The sequence below is a fragment of the Agelaius tricolor genome, unplaced genomic scaffold, assembly GCF_023055355.1.
Source record: "Agelaius tricolor isolate 1412-34295 unplaced genomic scaffold, bAgeTri1.0.p SCAF_54, whole genome shotgun sequence".
Classification (NCBI taxonomy): Eukaryota; Metazoa; Chordata; class Aves; order Passeriformes; family Icteridae; genus Agelaius; species Agelaius tricolor.
The window spans coordinates 1,466,504-1,488,032 of NW_027269314.1; the positions used below are offsets into that span (position 1 = coordinate 1,466,504).

The window sequence follows — 21,529 nt, forward strand, 5'->3', positions numbered from 1 at the left end:
AGGGTCCCTCCCACCTCAGCACCTCCTGCCCCGACACCCACACCCGCCCCGTGCCCTGCCCACACGGCATCCCAAGGAATCCCACACCCAACCAGGAGGTCCCAAACCCCTCTCCTCGCTCTCTAGCTCCTCGTTTCCTCCCTTTATTCCCTTTGTCTGAGGGACTCCCAGTGACAGAGGATTTGATTGTTTGTTTGCTTTTATTGTTCCAGAGGGCCTAGTGTCGACAGGCTCCACAATTCCCAGCGCCCAGAAACCCCGGCAGCGCTCCCCGCCGCCCAGAAGTGCTAACAGGACGTGTTTGCACTCTGGGTTTTTTTGGTTTTTTTTTTGTTTGGAGGCTCTGGGGAACATCCAGGCACTTTTAAGTCCTCCCCAGGCCACTGCATCCCTCCTGGATGGAGAGTGATGGCTCTGGAGCCTGAGCAGCCGAAGGGGAGAGGGATCCGTGCGATTTTAATGGGATTGAACCACAAAAGGCTGGGTTTAAAGCAACACCAAGACCAGTTTAAACCCATCAAGGCAGGAGAAATCAGAATTAAGACTCTAAATCTGCTCTGAGTTCCTGCTTTTGTGTTTCCTGGCCTCTTCCCATCCCTTTTCCGCAGAGCACAGTGAGAGGCAGCTTGGATTTCCAGCCCAAACTTTGGAGGATCCTTCCCTTTGTGAGTCAGGCAGTTAACACTGATTTAAAAACAAATAAACCACTCCAAGTGCCCTTCTCCAACACTGTTGGGATTCGGGCACTGAGGAAAAAAAAAAAAAAAAAAAATAGTGCCCTGAGCCTGACAAGGAAGGAACAGAGTGGTTTGGCCAAGGCTCTGGAATGTTCTTCCTGGAGCGCCGGGCTGGCCGCAGCCCGAGGGATCCCTGCCGGCTCCCCGGGCAGTGCCTGCCCAACAGCCCATGGCTGGGCACATGGATCCACGCTGGGGGCAGGAAAAATGGATTTACAGATCATCTCTGATGGGTCTCCAACGCGGAGCAGCGTTCCCAATGGGAATTCCGGGAAGGGCGAGCAGCGCCAGAGGTGTGGGACACCTGGAAGAGCAGGGCCACAGGCTGGGGCTCAGCCTGAACTTCAGGAGGCCCCAAAGAGCTCCCCAAACATCTCTTGCTACTTCTTAGGTGTCTCCCAGCTGCCCTGGGACAGGTTTTGACCCAGGTCCAGTTGGTTTTCCAGGGAAAACCTCTCATTTTGGTGTCACTACCTGGGGGTCACACAAGAACACCCATGCACAGGGATCAGGTGATTTTGGGAGCAGGAAATAAAGCCAAAAAGGGCCCCTCATTGAACACCTGCAGGTTTGGGTTTGATAATTATGGTTTTCCTCCTTCTTCTTTCTGTTTCTTCACCCCTCCCAAGTGTTTTTAGGGAGCCATGGGGTGGGAGTGGGATGGATGGAGACAATACTTTAATGGGGAATGGTTCCTTCTCCCAAGTGAAAAGCAAAAGGAAAAGAGGAAACGGCTTCAAGTTGTGCCACGGGAGGTCCAGGTTGGGTATTGGGGAAGATTTCTTCCTGGAAAGGATTGTCCAGCCCTTTAACTCAATAAATCCGTAACTTCACAGATTTCCAAAGGTAAATTAATTCCAATTATGGATTGAGAACACAAATCCAGGCATCTCTGGAGAGAGAAATCCAAGGTTCAAGTGGTTTCTTTGTCTTAGTGAAATTATTGACATCCTCCTGCCAGTGACCTTGGAGAGGACACTCAGCCACCCCTGAGGTCCACCAGGAATTAACTGCAGCTTTGGCTCCTCCAGGCAACCTGGCATTCAGGAAAGCCAAGATAATTTGGGTTTCTGGAAGTAGAGAGGTGGGACAGAGGATGGAGGTGAAAATATTAATAATTATAACAATAATAACAACTTCTGGGAAGCTGATGTGGTGATGGATGCCTAGAGAAGCCTCCATCACACTCAGGGGTGTTAGGAAACAAAATATCCTTTAATTAGCAGTAATTGGCTCAGCTGGAAGTCAGGCACCTGCCCTTGCTGCTCTCCATTGTCTCCTCAGACTCTTCAGGGCTTCGTGTTTGCACAAGAAGCAGCAAAACGGGCGCTTTTCGATGGCCTGTGGGCACCACCTTAATGAAGGTGATTAATAATGCTGGATAAATGATCCAGGAGATATCAGTCGGTGTAAGGAGCTTGGAGAGGAGCCACTGAGGTAATTAAGAGCCTGGAGATAGGATCTGAACAGCAAAATCCTGGATTTAAGGGTAATGATCCAACCAGCTCCAACCTCTCTCTCCTTGCTGGGAAATGAGGAATTAGGGCTGACAGTGGAACCTGTGTCTTCACACCTCTGTTTCCTGAGTGCTCCAGGTGTGTTTGCCAGGAAAGATTCACGGAATTCTGGAATTCAGCATTTCCCTTGGCACGTTTGGGAGCTGCAGGCAGGGATCCAGAGCTGGAAAAGGGGTTTGGATCACCAGGCTGGACAGGACAGAGGCCACAGAAAAAGTGGTGAAAGAATTCAAGGGTTGTTAAGCAAGGACAGGATCCACAGGAGTGAAGGATGCAGGAAAACAGGGAGAACGGCAGAGGTTGATGGTTGGTTGATGATCTGGGAGGTGCTTCCCAACCTGAAGTGATTCTGTGCTGATTATAGATTTCAAAAGATGCAAAATTCCAATGCTGTCTTTCCGTGGCAAAAAAAGTCCCCTGCAAAGGGCCCTAAACAGTGAAGGGGAGCAGAAACCCAAAAGTACAACCTGGCTTCTCAAAATCATGGAACCATGGAATGGGCTGGGTTGGGAACCATGGAAATCATCCAGTCCCAACCCTCTGGGATGGGCAGGGACACCTCCCACTGTCCCAGGGGGATCCAAGCCTCAGTGTCCAGCCTGGCCTGGGACACTTCCAGGGATCCAGGGGCAGCCACAGCAAACCTGGACAAGACCCAGCGCTCAGACCCCTCTTTGGCCGGAGCAGAGCGAGAGAATTCCAAGACCTGGAATTCAGAGTCCAGCTCAGAACCCGAGCTCTGAGGCTGGGCAAGGCAGTGGGGGAAGGGGGCTGGAGCCAAGGGAACAATTTGGAGATGAAAAGCAGCGACTGAAACGAGCTGAAAACCCCTCGTGAGTCACCTTTTCATCCCTGCCCTCCTGCATCCAGTGACTAACGTGGCAACAAAGCCGTGGGAGCTGCTCTCCCAGCAGAAAGCCTGGAGACACAAGCAGGGACATGCGGGAGGAGACACCTCGGCGGGAGAGCTGGGCTAATTGATCATCCCCTCCGTGTGCTTCTCAGCTCCTGCTCCATCCCCCAGCAAAACCAGCTGGGAAGGATCAGCCAAACCAGTTTGCTGAGCAGGATGGCTCTGGGCTCACCCAAAGTCTTGTTTTCGCTCTGCTCCCCAAACATCTCCTGACTTTGCAGGGCTGGGGAGACGCATTTAGCTGTGAAATGTAAAAACAAGTTAAAAAAACAACCCAGAGCTCCCTGCCTGGTGGGAATGAACCTTCAGGGCATCAGAAACCACCCAGCATCAGTCCTGGATGCTGCCATGGACGGATTGGAGGGACTGGCTCCCACCTTCCCACCACCAAAATGACAAAGCTGAGAGGTGGCCAGAGCCACCAGTGTCACACCAAGGGGACCTTCAGCCCAAATTCCCAAGGGCTTTTCCTCAGCCACCACCTGGGCATGGAATCCTGGAGCACATGGAAGCAGTAGGAGACAGGGATACATCTCATGGGAGGCGCTGGGTGGAAAGAGATCCCCAAAATTGAGTCCAACTCCTTCCCTTGCCTGGGACACCCCAAAATCCCACCCTGGGCACCCCTGGGAGCGTTGTCCCAGCACTCCTGGAGCTCCATCAGCCTCGGGAATGTGCCCATTCCCGGGGGAGCTGTTCCTTGTGCCACAAGGACATAATTCCAGGCCCCCCAGTGCCCCTAGAGCAGCCAACAACCCAGACAGAGGGGGTTCCCAACACCTGATTTATCAGCTGGTATTTGATAAGGAGCCAGGCTGGATGCCCACCATTCCAGCACCACTGGAGCTCCCGGAGTGACCCCACACTGGCTGCTCCCTCCAAGGGAGCAGGTGGTTCCTTAAATCCAGGCACAGAGCCCAGGAATCCAGGCTGCTGGAATGTCAGGCTCAGGGATGAGCTCACGCTGCAGCTTTGCTCCTCTGTTTGGTTCTTATTTTTAGATAAAAAGGTGCAGGGCTGGAGAAAACAGGAACATCTGGGGACTGCACACAGGGCAGGAGAGAGAGGAAACCTGGGAGAGGTTAGGGATGCCCCTGGATCCCTGGAAGTGTCCCAGGCCAGGTTGGACACTGGGGCTTGGAGCACCCTGGGACAGTGGGAGGTGGAATGGGATGGGATTTAAGGTCTCTTCCCACCCAAACCATTCCATGATTCCATCACAGAGCAGGGATGGAAGGGAATTGTGTTCCTGAGGGGATCATTCCTTTATTAAGTGTCTCTATCAGGGTTAATAAGAGAAAAATGAACACATTGGAGGGAGACTTCCCACTCCCAGCTGGCTGGGGTCCAGCAGGATCCCACAGTAACCACAGCTGGATCCCAACAGGGAAAACACACAAGCAAAGCACTTCCCAATTTACAAGCAGTAGCAGAGTCATGGAATGGGTTGTGTTGGATGGGATCTTAAATTCATCCCATTCCTTGGGAGGTTCCCACTCCCAGCTGAACCATGGAATGGTCTGGGTTGGATCTTAAATCCCATCCCACCCCATCCATGGGCAGGGACACCTCCCACTGTCCCAGGTGGATCCAAGCCCCAATGTCCAGCCTGGCCTTGGGCACTGCCAGGGATCCAGGGGCAGCCCCAGCAAATCCGGGAATTCCAGCCCAGCCAGGAATTCCTTGCCAAGATCCCACCTAAGCCTGACCTTGCCTGTCTTAACCCCACACTGATGGGGTTTGAGGAGCTGATGCTGAAACTCAAACCCACCAAGTTTGCATCAAGAAAAGCAGAAAAATCTGGGGGAAAAGAGTGGAACCTCCCTGTCCCCATCCCTTGGACACCCAGGTGCCTCAGCCCAGGTGGGCTCCCACCTGCCTTGGTCCAGACATCCCTCAGAGCTCAGGCTGGCACTTGCAGAGGAAACTCAGCGCTCAGGATTTGTAACTCACTGGGCAGAAGGAGAGGCTGGGAGGAGGGAGCTCTCATCACTGAGTGCATTCCCTCCCTGGAGCCCAGAGTGAAATTCCTCAAGGGCTGGATGCAGATTTTTCTTGGAAGGCGGCCACGAGTGCTGATCTGGCTTCTAGGAGAGATCAGCGTGGCCAGGGACTGCAGGGACCTCAGAGACCAGCACAAAACCCTCCCCTTGCACCAACGTCCTCACAACAAACCCGTGAAAACCAAAAATTAAAACCCTTCCAGCTGTGGGGAAAACAGGGAATGATTCCACGTGCAGGCTTGGGAATGACCTGAGAGCACCTGGATATCCCCAGTGGTATTTGGACATTCAGGGGTGTTTGGTGAAGATCCAGGAGTTCCTTAATTCAAATTTCAGCAAGGGACTAAATGGGACTAAATTTATTTCAGATTTCTAAAATACAGCACCGAGCGTGCAAGAGCGTTTAACTGGAAGGGGGAAAAGCAAATATTCCTTCCTTGTAAAACCTGAAATATTTGAGTCTCACTCCTGCAGAAGGAATTGAGATGGGAGTGGGTTTCCTTTATGACTTCATTAAGGGTATTTATGGATTTAGAATTGTCCCAGAATAGGAAATCAAGCCCCATTTTACATTTCTGCCTGCTCAAAATAGTGATTTTGATTGCCTGGGCTCAACTCTTCCTCTTTTCCAGACAAGGATGGAATTACTCCTGATTTCATTGGGCACAAGGGGAAAACCAGGATTTTGATGTACAAAACTTGAGTCTGCTGCTCTGAACAAGGACAGACTCTGATGCCTTTAAACAGTGACATCTTTTTAGGGTTTATTTCCCACTACAAGGATCTGCACCAAGGCACAGACCAAGTCAGCACATTTTCCTATCACTTCATATTTTTATTAATTTTGGTCACTCCCATAATCATCCCCCATTACAGCGAAAATTTTCTCGGATTTACAAATGTTCTGCAACAGCTCCTACTGAAATATGTTGGGAAGGGAAATCTCTTTAATTTCCCTACTTTGGTGAATTTTTGCCCAGTCATTTCTCCTCCCTCCTTCCAACCCAGCTGGGTCATTCCATTTGAACCAACACTGATGTGATATTTCACAGAACCATGGAATGGTTTGAGCTGGAAGGGACCTTAAATCTCATCCCATTTCATCCCCTCCCATGGATAGGGACACTTTCCACTATCCCAGCCTCAATGTCCAACCTGGCCTGGGACACTTCCAGGGATCAGGGGCAGCCACAGCTGCTCTGGGAGGCCTTGGGCTCCATCCCAGTTCTTCCCCACCCTCACAGAGAGCAATTCCTTCCAAAAATCCCACTTAATCTACCCTGCTTCAGTTTAATTTCATGGCTTAAAAGAGAAAGAATGCCAAGTCCAACAAGAGAAATGTCAAGACAAGTCGAAGAACAATCAAAGACCTTCATTCATGACCTTCCCACCTCTCCCTGCTCCCAGCTGGAGCTGCAGTCCAACAAGAACTGCTGGGAGTGTTCAGAGGGGGTCTGGTGGCCACAGAGAACCTTGCTTGGATGGGGTCTGGTGACACATTCCCACGTGCCACCAGATCAGGTCATGGACAGGACCAGGGAGGGGGAACTGCCTCACCTTTCCATGCTACTGGGTAAGTCAGGGATGGGTCAGCTCTTCCCCATTATCTCTGTACAACACCTTGATTTTCCCCTCATCAATCATCATCCATTACCCAGGAGATCCAGGACTTCCCATCCTGTATCTCCCCTTTCTCCTCCTTGCTTGATCACAAAATCCTGGGACAGTTTGGGTGGGAAGGGATCTCAAAGCCCACCCAATGCCACCCCTGCCATGGGCAGGGACGCTCCCATCGTCCCAGGGTCCTTCGATCTGCTCCTTGTCCAACCCGGCCTTGAGATTCAGAGGTGCTGCTGCTTTTAAATGCAAGAACAAAACCTGGGAGCAAGAACAATGTTCTTAAATGCAAGAACAAAACGCCTGGAACAAAGACAAAACCTCCGTGTCCAAGGACACCCATTGGATAGAGGAGGAAGGACTGAGGAGGCTCCTGCTCCTCCTCCTCCTCCTCACGCCAGCTGGGTCCCTTTGGCTGCGTTTTGCGCTCATGAACCACACAAACGCTTCACTGGCTCGACCTCACTGAGACATTTCCAGGCGTTTCACTCTTACAAGAGCCCCAGGTTCCCTCTCCAAAACCCCCACGCTCATTTCCAAGCCTGGTGCTTGGAAAAGGCCCAGGGCCTCCACATTCCCTCACACCCAGGAGGCTGCGGGCGCGTCGAGGGCCGCAGCCAATAAAGCGCCAAGGAGCTAATGAAGATAAAAGTGTCAACACAGCCTGGTGATAACGCACACCTCTCCCATGGAGCTGCTGGGACCGTTTTTGCAAACAAATTTTTCAGTTCCTGGCGGGCCTGGGCCCGAAAAGTGGCGTCCTGATGTTATTAAAGTTAACACAAGTGTCGTGGGATGACAGATGGCTCCCTGCACATCAATTGGATTCTGAGGAGTTCTCAAACCCTGGCGGGTTGAAAGCAGCTCCAGCACGAATCAGAGGCAGGGGCAAGATCATCGATACAAGGGATTATGCAGATTTAAGAAATACCCTCGGCACCCGAAAGTTTTCAGAATGCAAACTACGTCAACCCCGCGAACAAGAGGCACTGCATCATGATGGCAGCAGGGACAAAGCCAGGGGGGTTTAACAGACAAAAAAAGATTGTTTTAATAGGAGAGAAGCATCAGTCATTGAGTCTTACTTCATTCAGACTTTCCCTCCAACCCATCCATCTTCAGTGCCAAGAGATGACAGGACCACCTCACTTTTCCCCCCGGCCTAGTGTATCAATAATGCCCATTTCTCCCCCAAACAAATGACTCCCCAGAATGGCCCTTTTCCCAAAATTGGCTGCCAAGCCCCACAAAGGCCTCAGTACCTGCTATGGTCAACTTGGCTCCAACGGGGCCCCCTCCAGAGGTGGCCACCGATGGGTGGAGCCTTCCCCAACCATCTTCCCCAAGAGCCACTTTTGTCATTGCTGGCTGGGGAGCATCTGCGGAAGAGGGGACCGGGACGGGGGGGTGGCCGAGGGACACAGAGAGGGGACACAGAGAGGGGACACAGACGGGCACGGACACAGGGGAATGCAAATTCCTCCGCCCTCACAAACGCCTCCGTGGGCATTCTCTGGGAACAAAGGTCCCCGAGGCGGGCGGGCTCTGCATCACTGCTCTCTCTGTTCCCAGCACCTGCTCGGCACCGGCCGCGGTCCCTCCGCGCCGCGGCGGCAGGAGCCAAGGGCAGCACAATGGCCCCGTTGGCCAGGGTCAGGCCTGGCTTTCTTCCTCGCCCCCTTCCACCAGCCCTTTTCACCTCCACCATCTCCAGGAGCGCTCGGCGAGGAGGTGGCTTCGAGCGACGAGAGGAGGAGGAGGAGGGGGGAAATATAGGTCTCTGGCGTAAATCACTGACGCCGTTTCCCCTCCTCTCCCTTCCCTTAAGACCTGATGGTCTTCAGTCACACATCTTAAAAGCAAAACAAAAAACAAAAACACAAAGACTTACTTGTCTCAAGTCGATGAAGGCCAACTGCAGCGTGTCCCCTTGGAACCCAGGCACTGGGCCGGATCTGGCAAACTCTGTGGGAAAGAAAAGAGGATAAAAAGCGCCTTTAACTAACCATGGACAGGGAGATTGGCAGACGGATGACAGGGAAGACAAGAGAGGCTGGGGGAGAGGAGGACCGCGCTTCTAAGGAGTCATGTCTCCCTCCCTTCAGCGTCTTTGTTCGCCCTTCAAAATTCGTGTCATCAAAACACCATTAATTCCACCGTCCTGACAGCAAGGAAACTGTACTAATTCGACCTGAAATTTATTCCCATGAGCCGCACTGGGCTTCAGAGTATTTGTTTTGTGAACGGACAAACAACTCGCCCAGAAGAAAGGGGGGGATGGGGGTGGAAAAGTTTTTCCTCTCAACACAATAAAATCTTCAGCTGTGAAACTCTTTTCAGTTCCGAAAGCTATTTATATTTTAGGGCGCTGAAGGAATTTTCTAATTTCACGCCTGTCACCAGGCTCCATGAGCATTCATCAAAAAAATATGCCCAGCCGCGTCATTAATTATCAGGCAGCAGATTATTTGCATGATCTGGTGATGGCGCCTCTTGGTCAGCCCAAACGCGGAGACCCGCGGCCGTTGGGTGGCATTTTTATTTCTGGTGGATGAAGACATCTGACAACTGAATAACGTTGGCTTCTAAAGCGAAGAGAATATTTCCAAGGCCACATTTATCTCCTTCCAGCCTAATCTGGCCAAAATGTCATACTTTGGTTGTTCATTTTTCTCCTAATCCATTCTTTAAGCCGAACCTAAAACCGCTGAAGGGGCCTGAATGGATCCATCTTAGAGGACCTTGGTTCTCCCATGGCATTTAGCAGCTTTTCCTTTGGGAATGGTCATGAAGCCGACGCCTGCACGCATCCCAGGGTGTCTTTTGAGGTTGGTTCTGCCCAACTTCACTTCATTTTCACCCTCTGCAGTTACAGCTTCATCTCCTCCCTCCTCACAACCTCTCGGCGCTGAGGGGACCTGGGTTGTGAGGCCACAACTCAATGCCACTAAAGGCTCGAGGGGCAGCACCTGCCTGGGGTTGAGCTGTGTGGCTCCTGCAGGCACCAGAGGTGCTGGAGGAATGAAATGTTTTCTTGGGATGAAGCCAGGTGTGATGGCAAAAAGGGAGAAAGGAGGGAAATATACACCTAATACAGATTTTTCAGTTGCATGGTCCATTGTCGCCCATCTATCCCAGTTTTCATCCTACAGGAACCTTCCAACAGCTCCTAAAGCTCCACAAAGATGAGGATCAGGGATGGCTGGGCAGTATGGAAGGAGGATTTGCCTTTTGTCTCCATGACTAATTGGAGGCACCAATGGTCAAAGCGATTTCATGTCAGGTGGTCTTCGCCTTGAACACTTGTCCTCCCAAAAGTTTTCCCATTTCCAAGCCAAGGCCACAAAATCGGGAACATAAATCATCACTCTCCCATTTCCAAAGCTTTCCTAGAGCAGCCCAATCACGGAGCAGCCCCTTGGCTCTAACAAGAAGAGATTAATGAGTGAAACACCAGGACTCAGTCCTGTCCCTCAACCGCCTCATTTCGGGGAAGCAAAGCAGGGTTATTAATCAGCTCCCTTGCTCCACCTTCCATTAAAACCTTGGGATGGAGAACATCCTTCAAGCCAGACACAGGCACCTCCAGGGGCACAGGGGACACTTCTCAGACTCTGCTTTTTAATAGTCTCAGATGCCAGAAGAGCTTTGAGATTGAAACCATCGCTCATCTTTGCAGTGATCGCTCAAGTGACAACCGCTGCAGGACAGGAGCAAACACGGCTGGGAAATCATTGCTTTTATCTGAAGTTATGAGTCAAAGGGAGTGATAAACAAATAAAAACAGAAATTATGGACGTGACTGTTCATGTTTGGATTTTGGATAGAAAAAGCTCAAGCCAAAGTCAGCGGGAACAATCCATGGTCGTGCCTTTGGAGTTTTGCACAGGATGGGACTGGACAGGGATGAACAGGAGGAAGTTCTTCCCCTTCCCTGGGAGGGTGGGCAGGCCCTGGCACAGGGTGCCCAAAGAAGCTGTGGCTGCCCCTGGATCCCTGGAAAAGTCCCAGGCTAGGTTGGATAAGGGGACTTGGAGCACCCTGGGACAGTGGAAGGTGTCCCTGCCATGGCAGAACATGGGACTGGATGATCTTGAAGGTCCCTCCATCCCAAACCATTCCATGATTCCCTGAGATCAGAGCTGCTCAGCTCCAGCCAATTCCACTGACCAATCCCACAATACTCCGGGTGCAAAGAGCCCAAAGTGACTTCACATGTGTCCCTCAAAAACTGTTTTAATTAATCCTGACTGCAAAGGCATTTTAATGTAGTTTGCTATAAAATTTGACTGCAGCTTGCCCGAGCCAGCAGGGAGGGAGGATCAACCAAACCCTCTGACTCTGATCTGCAAGGGATAAATCATCTTTACACATTCCCTCTACACCCCACTGTCCCATCTGGAACAATTATCCCGAAAGCCACATCAATCCTAAAACACTTTGGAAAAGCACAATACCTGAGAAACTAAAAATGTTTGGAAGTGAGAAATGGTGCTTGAGCCCCTTCTCAAGAGGTGAAACTCCTCTGGGTGGCTCAGGGTCGGAGATGTCCCTGGGCTGAGGAACCCAACCACGATGTCCTACCCTCCAAGGATGGGGTCACCTCATGTTCCTGATTACATTTGGAGAAATCCTGGAAAAGAAACCCTGGAAGGACTGTGAGGAAAACGAGTTTCTATTTTGGATCAAGGGCCTCACAGCTGTTCAGCATCTATTTAGGAGCACACACGGAGTTGGGAAATTTAAGATCTTCCCCAAAGCATGAACTTCAAATCCTCATGAGAAAATGCCTGTGATTGTGAATGTTCTCACAAGGCTGGTGAATTTATCACCGCTGTCGGCTGCTTGTGAGAAACCCAAGGCAAATTCCACTCCAAGCCAGATTTCATCCCAAGACAGACTTCATCCCAAAACAGATTTCATCTCAAGACAGATTTCATCCCAAGAAAGATTTCATCCCAGGACACGGCTGCTCCTTAGCAGCTCACCTTTAGCTGTCTCTGCCCATTGTCCCTTCCCACATTTCCCTGCCCATGGACAGGTTGGAACTGGATGGCTTTTAAGGTATTTTCCATCCTGAACTGGATGGCTTTTAAGGTTTTTTCCATCCCAAACCAGTCAGTGATTCCTAAGGAACCAACTGGAGGAATGCTGGGAGAGTTATGGAATGATGCTGCCCTTCAAAACGCAGGATGGTCACACATTGAGCCAACACTGATTTAAGCTGCAATTTTCACCAAAATACTGAATTAATAATGCTCTGGAACCTTCTAGAGAAAGGCGGCCTTGCCCATGGCTGGAATGAGATGGTCTTGAAAGTCCCTTCCATCCCAAGCCAACCTAAGGAATTCCTAAGGAAGTTACTGGATGAAGCCAGGACAGTTATGGAGTGAGACTTGAAAACTTAGGATGGTGACACACTGAGAGAACACTCAACTGAACAGCAATTCTAATAAAAATATTCATCAGCACTGAATTAACAAAGCTCTGGAACCTTCTAGCACGAGGTGTCCCTGCCCATGATTGGAATGAGATGGTCTTTAATGTCCTTTCCAGCCCAAATCCTACAATTCTGGGATTCTATGATTGACATCCAAGAAGTGAAACAACATCCAAGCTGATATTCTCTGTGTCCCAGAAGAAATTATGTAGGAACTGATGATATTCTTTGTGTCACAGAAGAAATAATGAAGGAGCTGATAATCTTTGTGTCCGAGGAGAAATAACGTAGGAGCTGACAATCTTTGTGTCCAAGGAGAAACTATGTAAAAGCTGATATTCTCTGTGTCAAAGAAGAAATGATATAGGAGCTGATATTTTTCATATCCCAGAAGAAAGGAGAACAGGAATTCGGCCCAGACACTCAGAAAAGCTGCAGAGGAATGAATGCAATGTTTCCCCTGGGCTGCTGGACAAGGAGCTGCACCTCCTGTAATCGCAGGTCACACTTTACATACCAATGCCACCAACCCATTCTCAAGGAGGAATGAACAAAGTCTCGGAGCAAAAAAGGGCAAACAAAGAGGAGAGCGGAGCTTTAGAGGAGAGACACAGCCAGTTCTTCTTGGGTTTAATCTCCTCAAGCAGATTTCAGGATAATTTCCTCGGAACAACCGAGCGCAGTGTTGGCCTCAGTACTGTCGGATTCGTTTATTGTTCTGTCTTCACGACCAAGGCAAGTGGCAAACATAGCAAGCAACCTACAGAGCAGCCCCTTGAGCAGAAAATCACCAGAGAATAGAGCAGATCAGTATGCGGCTGTTTGTACAAAGCATTTAGCCAGGCTAAAGGTTTGAGGGGTTTGTGTTCAGGCCAAAAAAGTAATGTCTTTGCAAGGTCTACAGGCCTGGGCCACCCAGGGCAGGTCACAGGGGGACTCCAACCTCTCTTCCAAAACATTTCACTGATGAAAGAATCAAGGAACAGGAACCGTTAAGCCCTTTACAATGGACAAAGAATAAAGAGTTCAAAGGCATGGCAGAAAAGAGACATCCACTGTAAATTAATTAATTACAGCCAACGGGGAGATATCCCTGGCGCGGCTGCGCATGCGGGGACAGGGCCTTGCATGGATTGAGAGGTAAAAATGGACCCAGACGTGACTTCATCCCTCAAAAACATCATCTGAGAGGAAGATCTCCTCGGAATTACATGGGATTTGTGATGGCACCTCCAGGATGGAGGCTGAAGCTGCTCCCAGGGAAGGGAACATGGACCAATCTGCTCGTGGCCAGAGACAGCATCTGGGCAATCGACCATCTCAGGATTCCTCAGGAAAGGATGGAGATCTTGAAGTCATCTTCCTTGGATAAAGCCTTAGAAGGCTGTCCTGGAAAGGCCAAGTGATGGGAACTCCTTGGATAAAGCCTTGGAAGGCTGTCTAGGAAAGCCAAGTAATGGGATCTCCTTGGATAAAGCCTTAGAAGGCCGTCCTGGAAAGGCCAAGAGATGGGAACTCCTGTTCCATATCCACAGGAACAAAGTGACACCTCGAGCACACTGAGGCTGAAGAACAAATCCATGGACTCTGGAGAAGCTCACAGGTGGGAAAAAGTGAGAAATGCTGGGGAGGAATCGAGGCAAGAGGAACAGAGAGAAGATCCCAATTCCCACCCTGAGCTTCTCCTTCACCCAGTTTCCACACTGAGCTTCTCCTTCTCCCACACCATTCCCACACAACCCCGCTCTGAAGCTGTTCCCCATTACAGCCCGAGCTCTCAGAGCTCATTCCCATCTGGGTAATTTCAGAGAGCTGTGGGAAGAGGGAGGAGTCACCCAAAACACTCTGAACTGGGTCAGATGAAAGAAACTTCTCTCCCTCGCCATCAAACGTTCCTCTGATGGAACAAAGATGGGCCTGGAGTGCTGTCACTGCAGAGGAAGGAGTGGTCCCCGTCATGGGACACTGGCAGGGCTGAGGAGCACCCACAGCCTAAGGGAGGGACTCCCCAGGGGCTGACCACGAGATGTTTTCCAAGTTGAAGAGAAGGAAACTCTTTAGAAGGATGTTGGAGATGCGTGACAAGAAATTTGGAACAGAATCCATGGGACTGGCTAATGAGTTGGGTCAGGGATCTCCACAGGTTCCCAGACCTGAATCCAAGGTGTTCCATGGGTGTGTCCTGGCAGATGTGAAGTTCTCAGATCATTCAACACCAACACCAGCAAATGTGAGCGGTGCCCATCCCACCACCAGCTCGAGAAGTTGTGGAATTTCCATCCCTGGAAGTGTCCAAGGCCAGGTCTGGGATCCAGCTTGGCCTCCAGGGATCCAGGGGCAGCCACAGCTTCTCTGGACACCCTGTGCCAGGGCCTCCCCACCCTCCCAGCCAGGAATTCCTTGCCAAGATCCCACCATTCTGTCCATGGCATGAACGTGAGGGGAGCTCTTTGCTGAGCCACAGCAGGGCAGCTGGAAATCACAAATCCCCAAATCATCATGGCTGGAAAAGATCACCCAGTCCAACCATGCCCAGCAGCACCAGGGCCACCCCTGCCCATGTCCCCAAGTGCCACATCCACAGAGCACTGAAATCCCTCAGGGATGGGCACTCCAAACCTCCCTGGGCACTTCCAATCCCTGACCCCTCTTTCCATGAGGAATATTCCAAATAATCCACCCTGAGCCTCCCCTCTGCTCCTGTCCCTGTTCCCTGGGATAAGATCCCAAATCCCCCCGGCTGTGCCCTCCTGGCAGGAGCTGTGCAGAGCCACAAGGGCCCCCTGAGCCTCCTTTGCTCCAGGCTGAGCCCCTGCCCAGCTCCCTCAGGGATTCTGCAGCCCCTGCCCGGCTCCCTCAGGGATTCTGCAGCCCCTGCCCGGCTCCCTCAGGGATTCTGCAGCCCCTGCCCGGCTCCCTCAGGGATTCTGCAGCCCCTGCCCAGCTCCCTCAGGGATTCTGCAGCCCCTGCCCGGCTCCCTCAGGGATTCTCCATCCCTTTCCCAGCTCCATTCCCTGCCCTGGCTACGGTCCAGCCCCTCCAGGGTCTCTCCTGTTGGAAGGTGCCCAAATCTGACCCCAGGACCTGAGGCACATTGAGAGATCAGCACCTCAGGGGTGGACATTCCTCTCCTGATCTGTTCTGCTTAAATCTTCCCATCTCTCCACTACAACATTCCCATTTTTCCCCCAAATCCAGGTTTTTCCTGCTGCACTGCCACAGCACAGACACCAGTCAGGGCCATCCTAACTCCAGCACCACAAACTCCCATCCCTGATGGGTCACAGGTTGGAAGAACACCTGTGAGTCCTTGGGATCATGCCAAGGGAGAGGATGACTCCAGCATCACGGACAAACGCCAGAAGTTCCCCCAAATCCCGGGATTTCCACGTGAGAAATTCCCACCAGCCAGATCAGGCAGCCAAGGAGGAGGTGGGGAATGGCTGTGCCAGGATCCATGTGGGCACATTTTGGGACAATCTGTTGGGATGGAGAATTCCTCACCCCAGCAGAGGCGTCTGGGTGCGTGCCTGGCTGATCCCCAGGAGAGGGGCTGACTAAAAATAGGGTGTTTAATGGAATCTGAAATACAAATTTTTAGGGCTCTTTTAATTTCCCAGAAAGCAGCAGTTAAAAGAGTTTGGAGATTATGGAATTGCTCATTTTATGATCTGAGGATTGTAAAAACCCCTCAGCCACTTCTGGAACCCGTTATGGAGATGGGGAACACTTCCTAGGAGTGAGAACCTCCCCATTTCTTTGGGATTTTTCAGCTGTCACCTCCAAATCTGGGTTGTTCCATTTGATTCCCGCTATGTCTGAGGTAGAGGGGAGATGGAAAAATTATGCATTTATCAAATTATATTTTCAATATTGATTTATATATTTATATAAAAATAAATATTTCTATATATTTATATAAAAATATAAATATTATATATAGAAATAAATATATATTTGTATATATTTAATATATGGATATATATATAAATATAAATAAATCCATATACAGATATATATATATGGATCTATCAGTTCAAATAGAGCAGAGCGGGGCATGTAGGAGATTAAAAATCTCATTGCATTGTTAAATCTTGGATTATGGATGCATTCTGGGAGACAAGAAACCTTCTGAAAAAAAGAAATTTTTTTTCTGAGAAAAGGAAATTTACAGGTTACAAAAAAATCTTTGGGATTTTTTTTTTCCCTTCTCCAGGGTTGGTATTTTTGCTTCTTTTTATCCCAGAAGTGTTTCCTAAAGGGAAACACAAGATGTGTCCCACTGAGTCATTCTAGGCAGTTCATTTAAGCTGTGCCTTAGTCCGGGTTTAAAAGGGGGTGAGAGAACCTCACCATCCCAACTCCTGCCCTACAACACATCCCAAATCCACCTGCAGCCCTTCCCTGGAGCCACTCGTGCCATCCAAGCACTCAAATCCATGGAAAGCTGCTCCCAAACACCTTGGGAAGCATCTTCCTGCTGGTAGCACCAGAGGATGCTGTCCCTGACCCCTCAGCACCCTGCACCTCCTCCAGGATGGGTCCAGCTGGACACTCCATGGTCTCACCAGGATAAACCACGGAAAACAGCTGGGATTTCCCCCAGGTTTGTCCCTTCACAAGCAACCCAAAAGGATTTTTACAATGTGTGGCTGCTCTGCTCTTTTCCCCTCTTTCACACCAAAAATGCTGCTGATTATGGGATATCCACATGAGGGAAACATGGAATACCTGGCTCTTGGGGTCTGTTTAATTCACTGTTTCCCCTCAGTCCTACAACAGCTTCCTTTTGGAAGATCAGAAAATTAATAAAAACGAATAAACTGCATTTTCTGTAATTTGAACGCACCAAAAAAGGACAGATTTAAGGAAGGGGGAGATTTAAACAGCAGGTGGAGGGGTCCCATCACAACCTCATCTTTCCGCCAAGCACCACAGAATCCCAAAATCCCAGAATCCCAAAATCCCAGAATCCCAGACTGGATGGGTTGGAAGGGACCTTAAAGGGCATCTTCATCCCACCCCATCCATGGGCAGGGACACCTCCCACTGTCCCAGGTGGATCCGACCTGGCCTTGGGCACTGCCAGGGATCCAGGGGCAGCCCCAGCAAATCTGGGAATTCCAGCCCAGGCAGGAATTCCTTGCCAAGATCCCAGCCCAATCTCCCCTTTCCCAGTGGAAGCCATTCCCTGGCTCCTGTCCCTGCAGGCCTTCACCCCCTTCAAACTATGCCTAATATCCAATAAAATAATTTCCTTCATTCACCTCACCTCTCTTTTAACCAGATTGTTTTTTCAGCATTCACAACCTTAATAAACTCCAGCATCAGAACTCTGCAGCCCCATTCCCTCACCATGGCACTCACTGGAAGTGCTCCAAACAGACATAAAATCCTATTTTAATGTGTAAGTGCAAGATAAAACTGCTGGATTGGGAAAGGTTTGGGAATTTGAGGCAGAGGCACGAACTGGCACTGTGAGGATGTTGAGATTCACAACTGTGCTTTCAGGTACAAAAAAAGACTTAAAAAATCACCAAAAAAAACAAGAATAAACCCCAACCTTGCAAACTGAAACTTATTTCCTGAATACACCACCTCCCTCTTGGCACTGGCTCATCCCAAAATTCAAACCTTGATGGATTTCTGCTCCAAAGTAACCAAATTAAAGTGACTCCCAGGCTCAGCAGAGCCACCAGACTGACCCATGGGGATGAGGGGCACGGATTTGCTGCTGGGAGGGAGAAGGATTTTGTCTGTTCAGGGCTGACAGTGATGGATGGGGAGGATCCAGCTCCAGCATCCATCTCCATTCCCTGCTCCAGTGGCACCTTGGGACGGGGCTGGGGACAGGTCCCTGACCCTGCTTGGCGTCACCTGCTCTGGGATGTCTGAGTGCTCCTGGCTCGGGCTCCCCAAACAACAGGAATTTAAGGAATTGTGCTTTCCAACCTGCTCTGAAATCCCATTCGTCTTCCTTGGCAGCAGCAGCTTTTAGGGAAGAGCTGCTGCTCCGTGATCCACGTTATGGATGGGGTGGAAAACTGCTGGGTTTGGAGTGTTTGGAGCCAAAAAAAACGGAATTAATAAAGATGACAAACGCTTCCCATTATTCCCAGCTCTGGTGCCTGTCCCTCAGCAGAAACCCATGGGAGCACAGCTGAGGGGACACAAATGAGAGTCAGGAACTGGGGGATCGAGGCAGCACCAGGAGGAAAATCAGGCATTGCTTGGTGAGTTATGGTGCAGCTGCAGGATCCGGGTGGGAATCATTAAATTGGGATCCTTCTCCTGGGCTGGTCAGCTGAGGGCTGGAAAATGGCAAGTGGATGTTGAAAAATGGAAAAACCTGTGTTGGAAACAGCAAAATTCCTGCTGGGGGGTTGTTCCCAGCAGTAAATTTAATCTCAGTGTTGATGGGGGCAGCTGAAGTAAAATTGGGTCAGGAAAATGTTGGATAAAGGGTGGAAGAACTTGGCTTGGCAATGGGAAGTGCCAGGGGATGATGAAACCAAGAGCTGATGTCACTGAGTCCCCTGGAGCCCTGGAAGTGTCCAAGGCCAGCCTGGATGGGGCTGGGAGCACCCTGGGAGAGTGGGAAGTGCCCTTGGATGGGCTCTAAGGTCCCTTCCCACCCAAAGCATTCCAGGATTCTGCGATAACACGAGACATCCCAATCTCCACCTCAACTAGGAAAGCCAAAATGTGGATATCTGGGGGGAAAAAAATCCCTAAAATACCCTAAAATCAAAGATCACCTGGGGGGTTCGTTAGGAACTCTATCAAGCTCTGGGTTCTCAACCACCATGGTCACAAATCCACCCCAGGATGAATCCAAACAAATCCACCCCAGGACAAATTCCAACAAATCCACCCCAGGATGAATCCCAACAAATCCATCCTAGGATGAATCCCAACAAATCCACCCCAGGATGGATCCCAACAAAGCCATCCCAGGATGAATCCCAACAAATTCACACCAGGATGAATCCCAGAAAATCCATCCCAGGATGGATCCCAACAAACCCATTCCAGGATGAATCCCAACAAATCCATCCCAGGATGAATCCAAACAAACCCCCACCCCAGAATGAATCCCAACACAGCTACCCCAGGATGAATCCCAACAAAGCCATCCCAGGATGAATCCCAACAAACCCATTCCAGGATGAATCCCAACAAATCCACCCCAGGATGAATCCCAACAAATCCATCTCAGGATGAATCCCAACAAACCCATCCCCCTCAGAGGGAAGAGGATCCTGTGCAGGGATGTGTTCACTCTGCCTTACTTTAATTCCAAAACCTGGATTAAAAAGAGCATTTTGTCTGCTTTGGGCTCTGGTTTTTAACCCTTTCACCGAGCAGGACGAGCAACAACCTGAGGGCACCCAGAGAATTCCAGCCCCAATCCAGGTGCGTGCCTGAAAAGCCAAAAGGGGCAGGTTTGGGAGCAGAGCCCTGAGGGTGGCACCACGATGCTCCTGCCCTGAGGAGCTGCTGTCACTTTGTCACAAGACACCTCATCTCCACCACTGACTCGGCACAGGGCTCACTTCAAGGACAAAATTCCCTGCAGAGAGCACAAAGGGCTGAAGCTGGGAGAGGACCAGAACTGGTGAAGAACATCAACTTCTTCAGATGCTCCAAGCCCCATCCATCCCTGCCTTGGACACTCCCAGGGATGGGGCAGCCCCAGCTTCTCGGAAAGAGTCAGAAATAAACTGATTCTTGATTCGTGCACTCCAATCCCTCCTGTTTTTAAGAAACTCAATCCCAAAATGTAGGGATGGTCTGGAGAGTGTCAAGGCAGCATTGAAGAGGAAAAGGAGAAGTAAAATTGGATCTCTTGGAATACTGTGTGCTGAAGATGCTCTGGGTGAGCTCTGTGGGCACCCACCACCCCCAGACCTTGGCACTGCCACACCCCTGACCTGGGACCCCAAACACCAAGGGGCACAGCAGCACTGTAGGATCTTACCCCAAATTTGGGAGGCTGTTTGGGGTTACTCCTCTGGAGGTTGAGGGAACGGACTTTGTGTACACCATGGTCATTTTTGTTCCATTTGATTCCTAATCTGCCCTATTCCATTTAATTTCTAATCTACCCTATTCCATTTTATTCCTGATCTACCCTATTCCTTCTGATTCCTAATCTATGCCATTCTTTTTGATTCTTAATCTATCCTATTTCTTTTGATTCCTAACCTACCCTGGCATTTCTTTTTCCAGTAAATATAAATATAAATATAAATATAAATATAAATATAGATATAAATATAAAGTTGTAGATATAGATATAGATATAGATATATAGATATGAATGTAAATGTAAATGCAAATATAATAAGAAATAGAAATAGCAATATCATTCTAATAGAAATACCTTAATGTCACACATAATTTCATGTAGTGCACTAATAATTCTTTTTGGTTTATACCCTGTAGTAACTTCAATTAAACCTTTTCTTCATTTTCTCCTGTCTGCTCAATAAATAACTCATTTTATAAACAGAGCTGATTCACCACCTGTTGCAGTGTGTCCCAGCCAGACGAAGCCAGGCAGGACACACCCCGAAACATTTGGGGACTAATATTTAATAATCACCCTTAAAACTCACGGGCCAAAGTCCCATTTTAGGTGTGGGCCACCTCGATTTCAACGTTCCCCAAACCCCTGAGCCTGATGCAGAGCAGGAATTCCCCCTGGACCCGTGACCAAGCCAAGGACAGGGACGGGGCTGGTTGGGCTCTTACGTTCGCACTCCTCCACGTCCAGGTTGAACTGGTGCAGGGCCCCCAGCGTCAGCTGCCTCACCTCGGCCTCCAGCAGCAGCTGCAGCAGCGACGTCGAGAGGTGCTTGCAGGCCGACATGCAGGCCGTCTGGGCCACCTTCCCCTGCAGGACAAACGGACACTCGTCAGGGACACCGGCGCAAAAAGCCACCGCAGGACTTCTGCAGGGCAGCCCCATCGGGAAAGCCACCAGCACGGAACTTCTGCAGAGCAGCCAAACTTCCCCAGTTAAAGGCACCAGCACAGAACTTCTCCAGAGCAGCCAAACTTCCTCAGTTAAAGCCAACAGAGAACTTCTCCAGAGCAGCCAAACTTCCTCAGTTAAAGCAATCAGTGCAGAACTTCTGCAGCACAATCAACCCTCCTCAGTAAAGCCACCAGAGAACTTCTCCAGAGCAGCCAAACTTCCCCAGTTAAAGCCACCAGCACAGAATTTCTGCAGAGCAGCCAAACCTCCCCAGTTAAAGCCACCAGCACAGAACTTCTGCAGAGCAGCCAAACTTCC

The 21,529-nt window shown here is 50.1% G+C and overlaps 1 protein-coding gene across 3 annotated transcripts in view; it reads right to left on the reverse strand.

Moving 5' to 3' along the window:
* EXOC6B (exocyst complex component 6B) overlaps positions 1 to 21,529 on the reverse strand; it is a 312,471-nt gene that overhangs the window by 60,479 nt on the left and 230,463 nt on the right. For all 3 annotated transcript variants that reach the window (XR_011684023.1, XM_071455767.1, XM_071455766.1), the window contains 2 exons: positions 20,986 to 21,127; positions 8,679 to 8,752 (listed from right to left, as the gene is read on the reverse strand). Coding sequence is in view for 2 of the 3 variants with exons in the window: in XM_071455767.1 (XP_071311868.1) it covers positions 8,679 to 8,752; positions 20,986 to 21,127 (216 nt within the window). In the remaining variant the exon portion in view is untranslated. The remainder of the gene's footprint in view (positions 1 to 8,678; positions 8,753 to 20,985; positions 21,128 to 21,529) is intronic.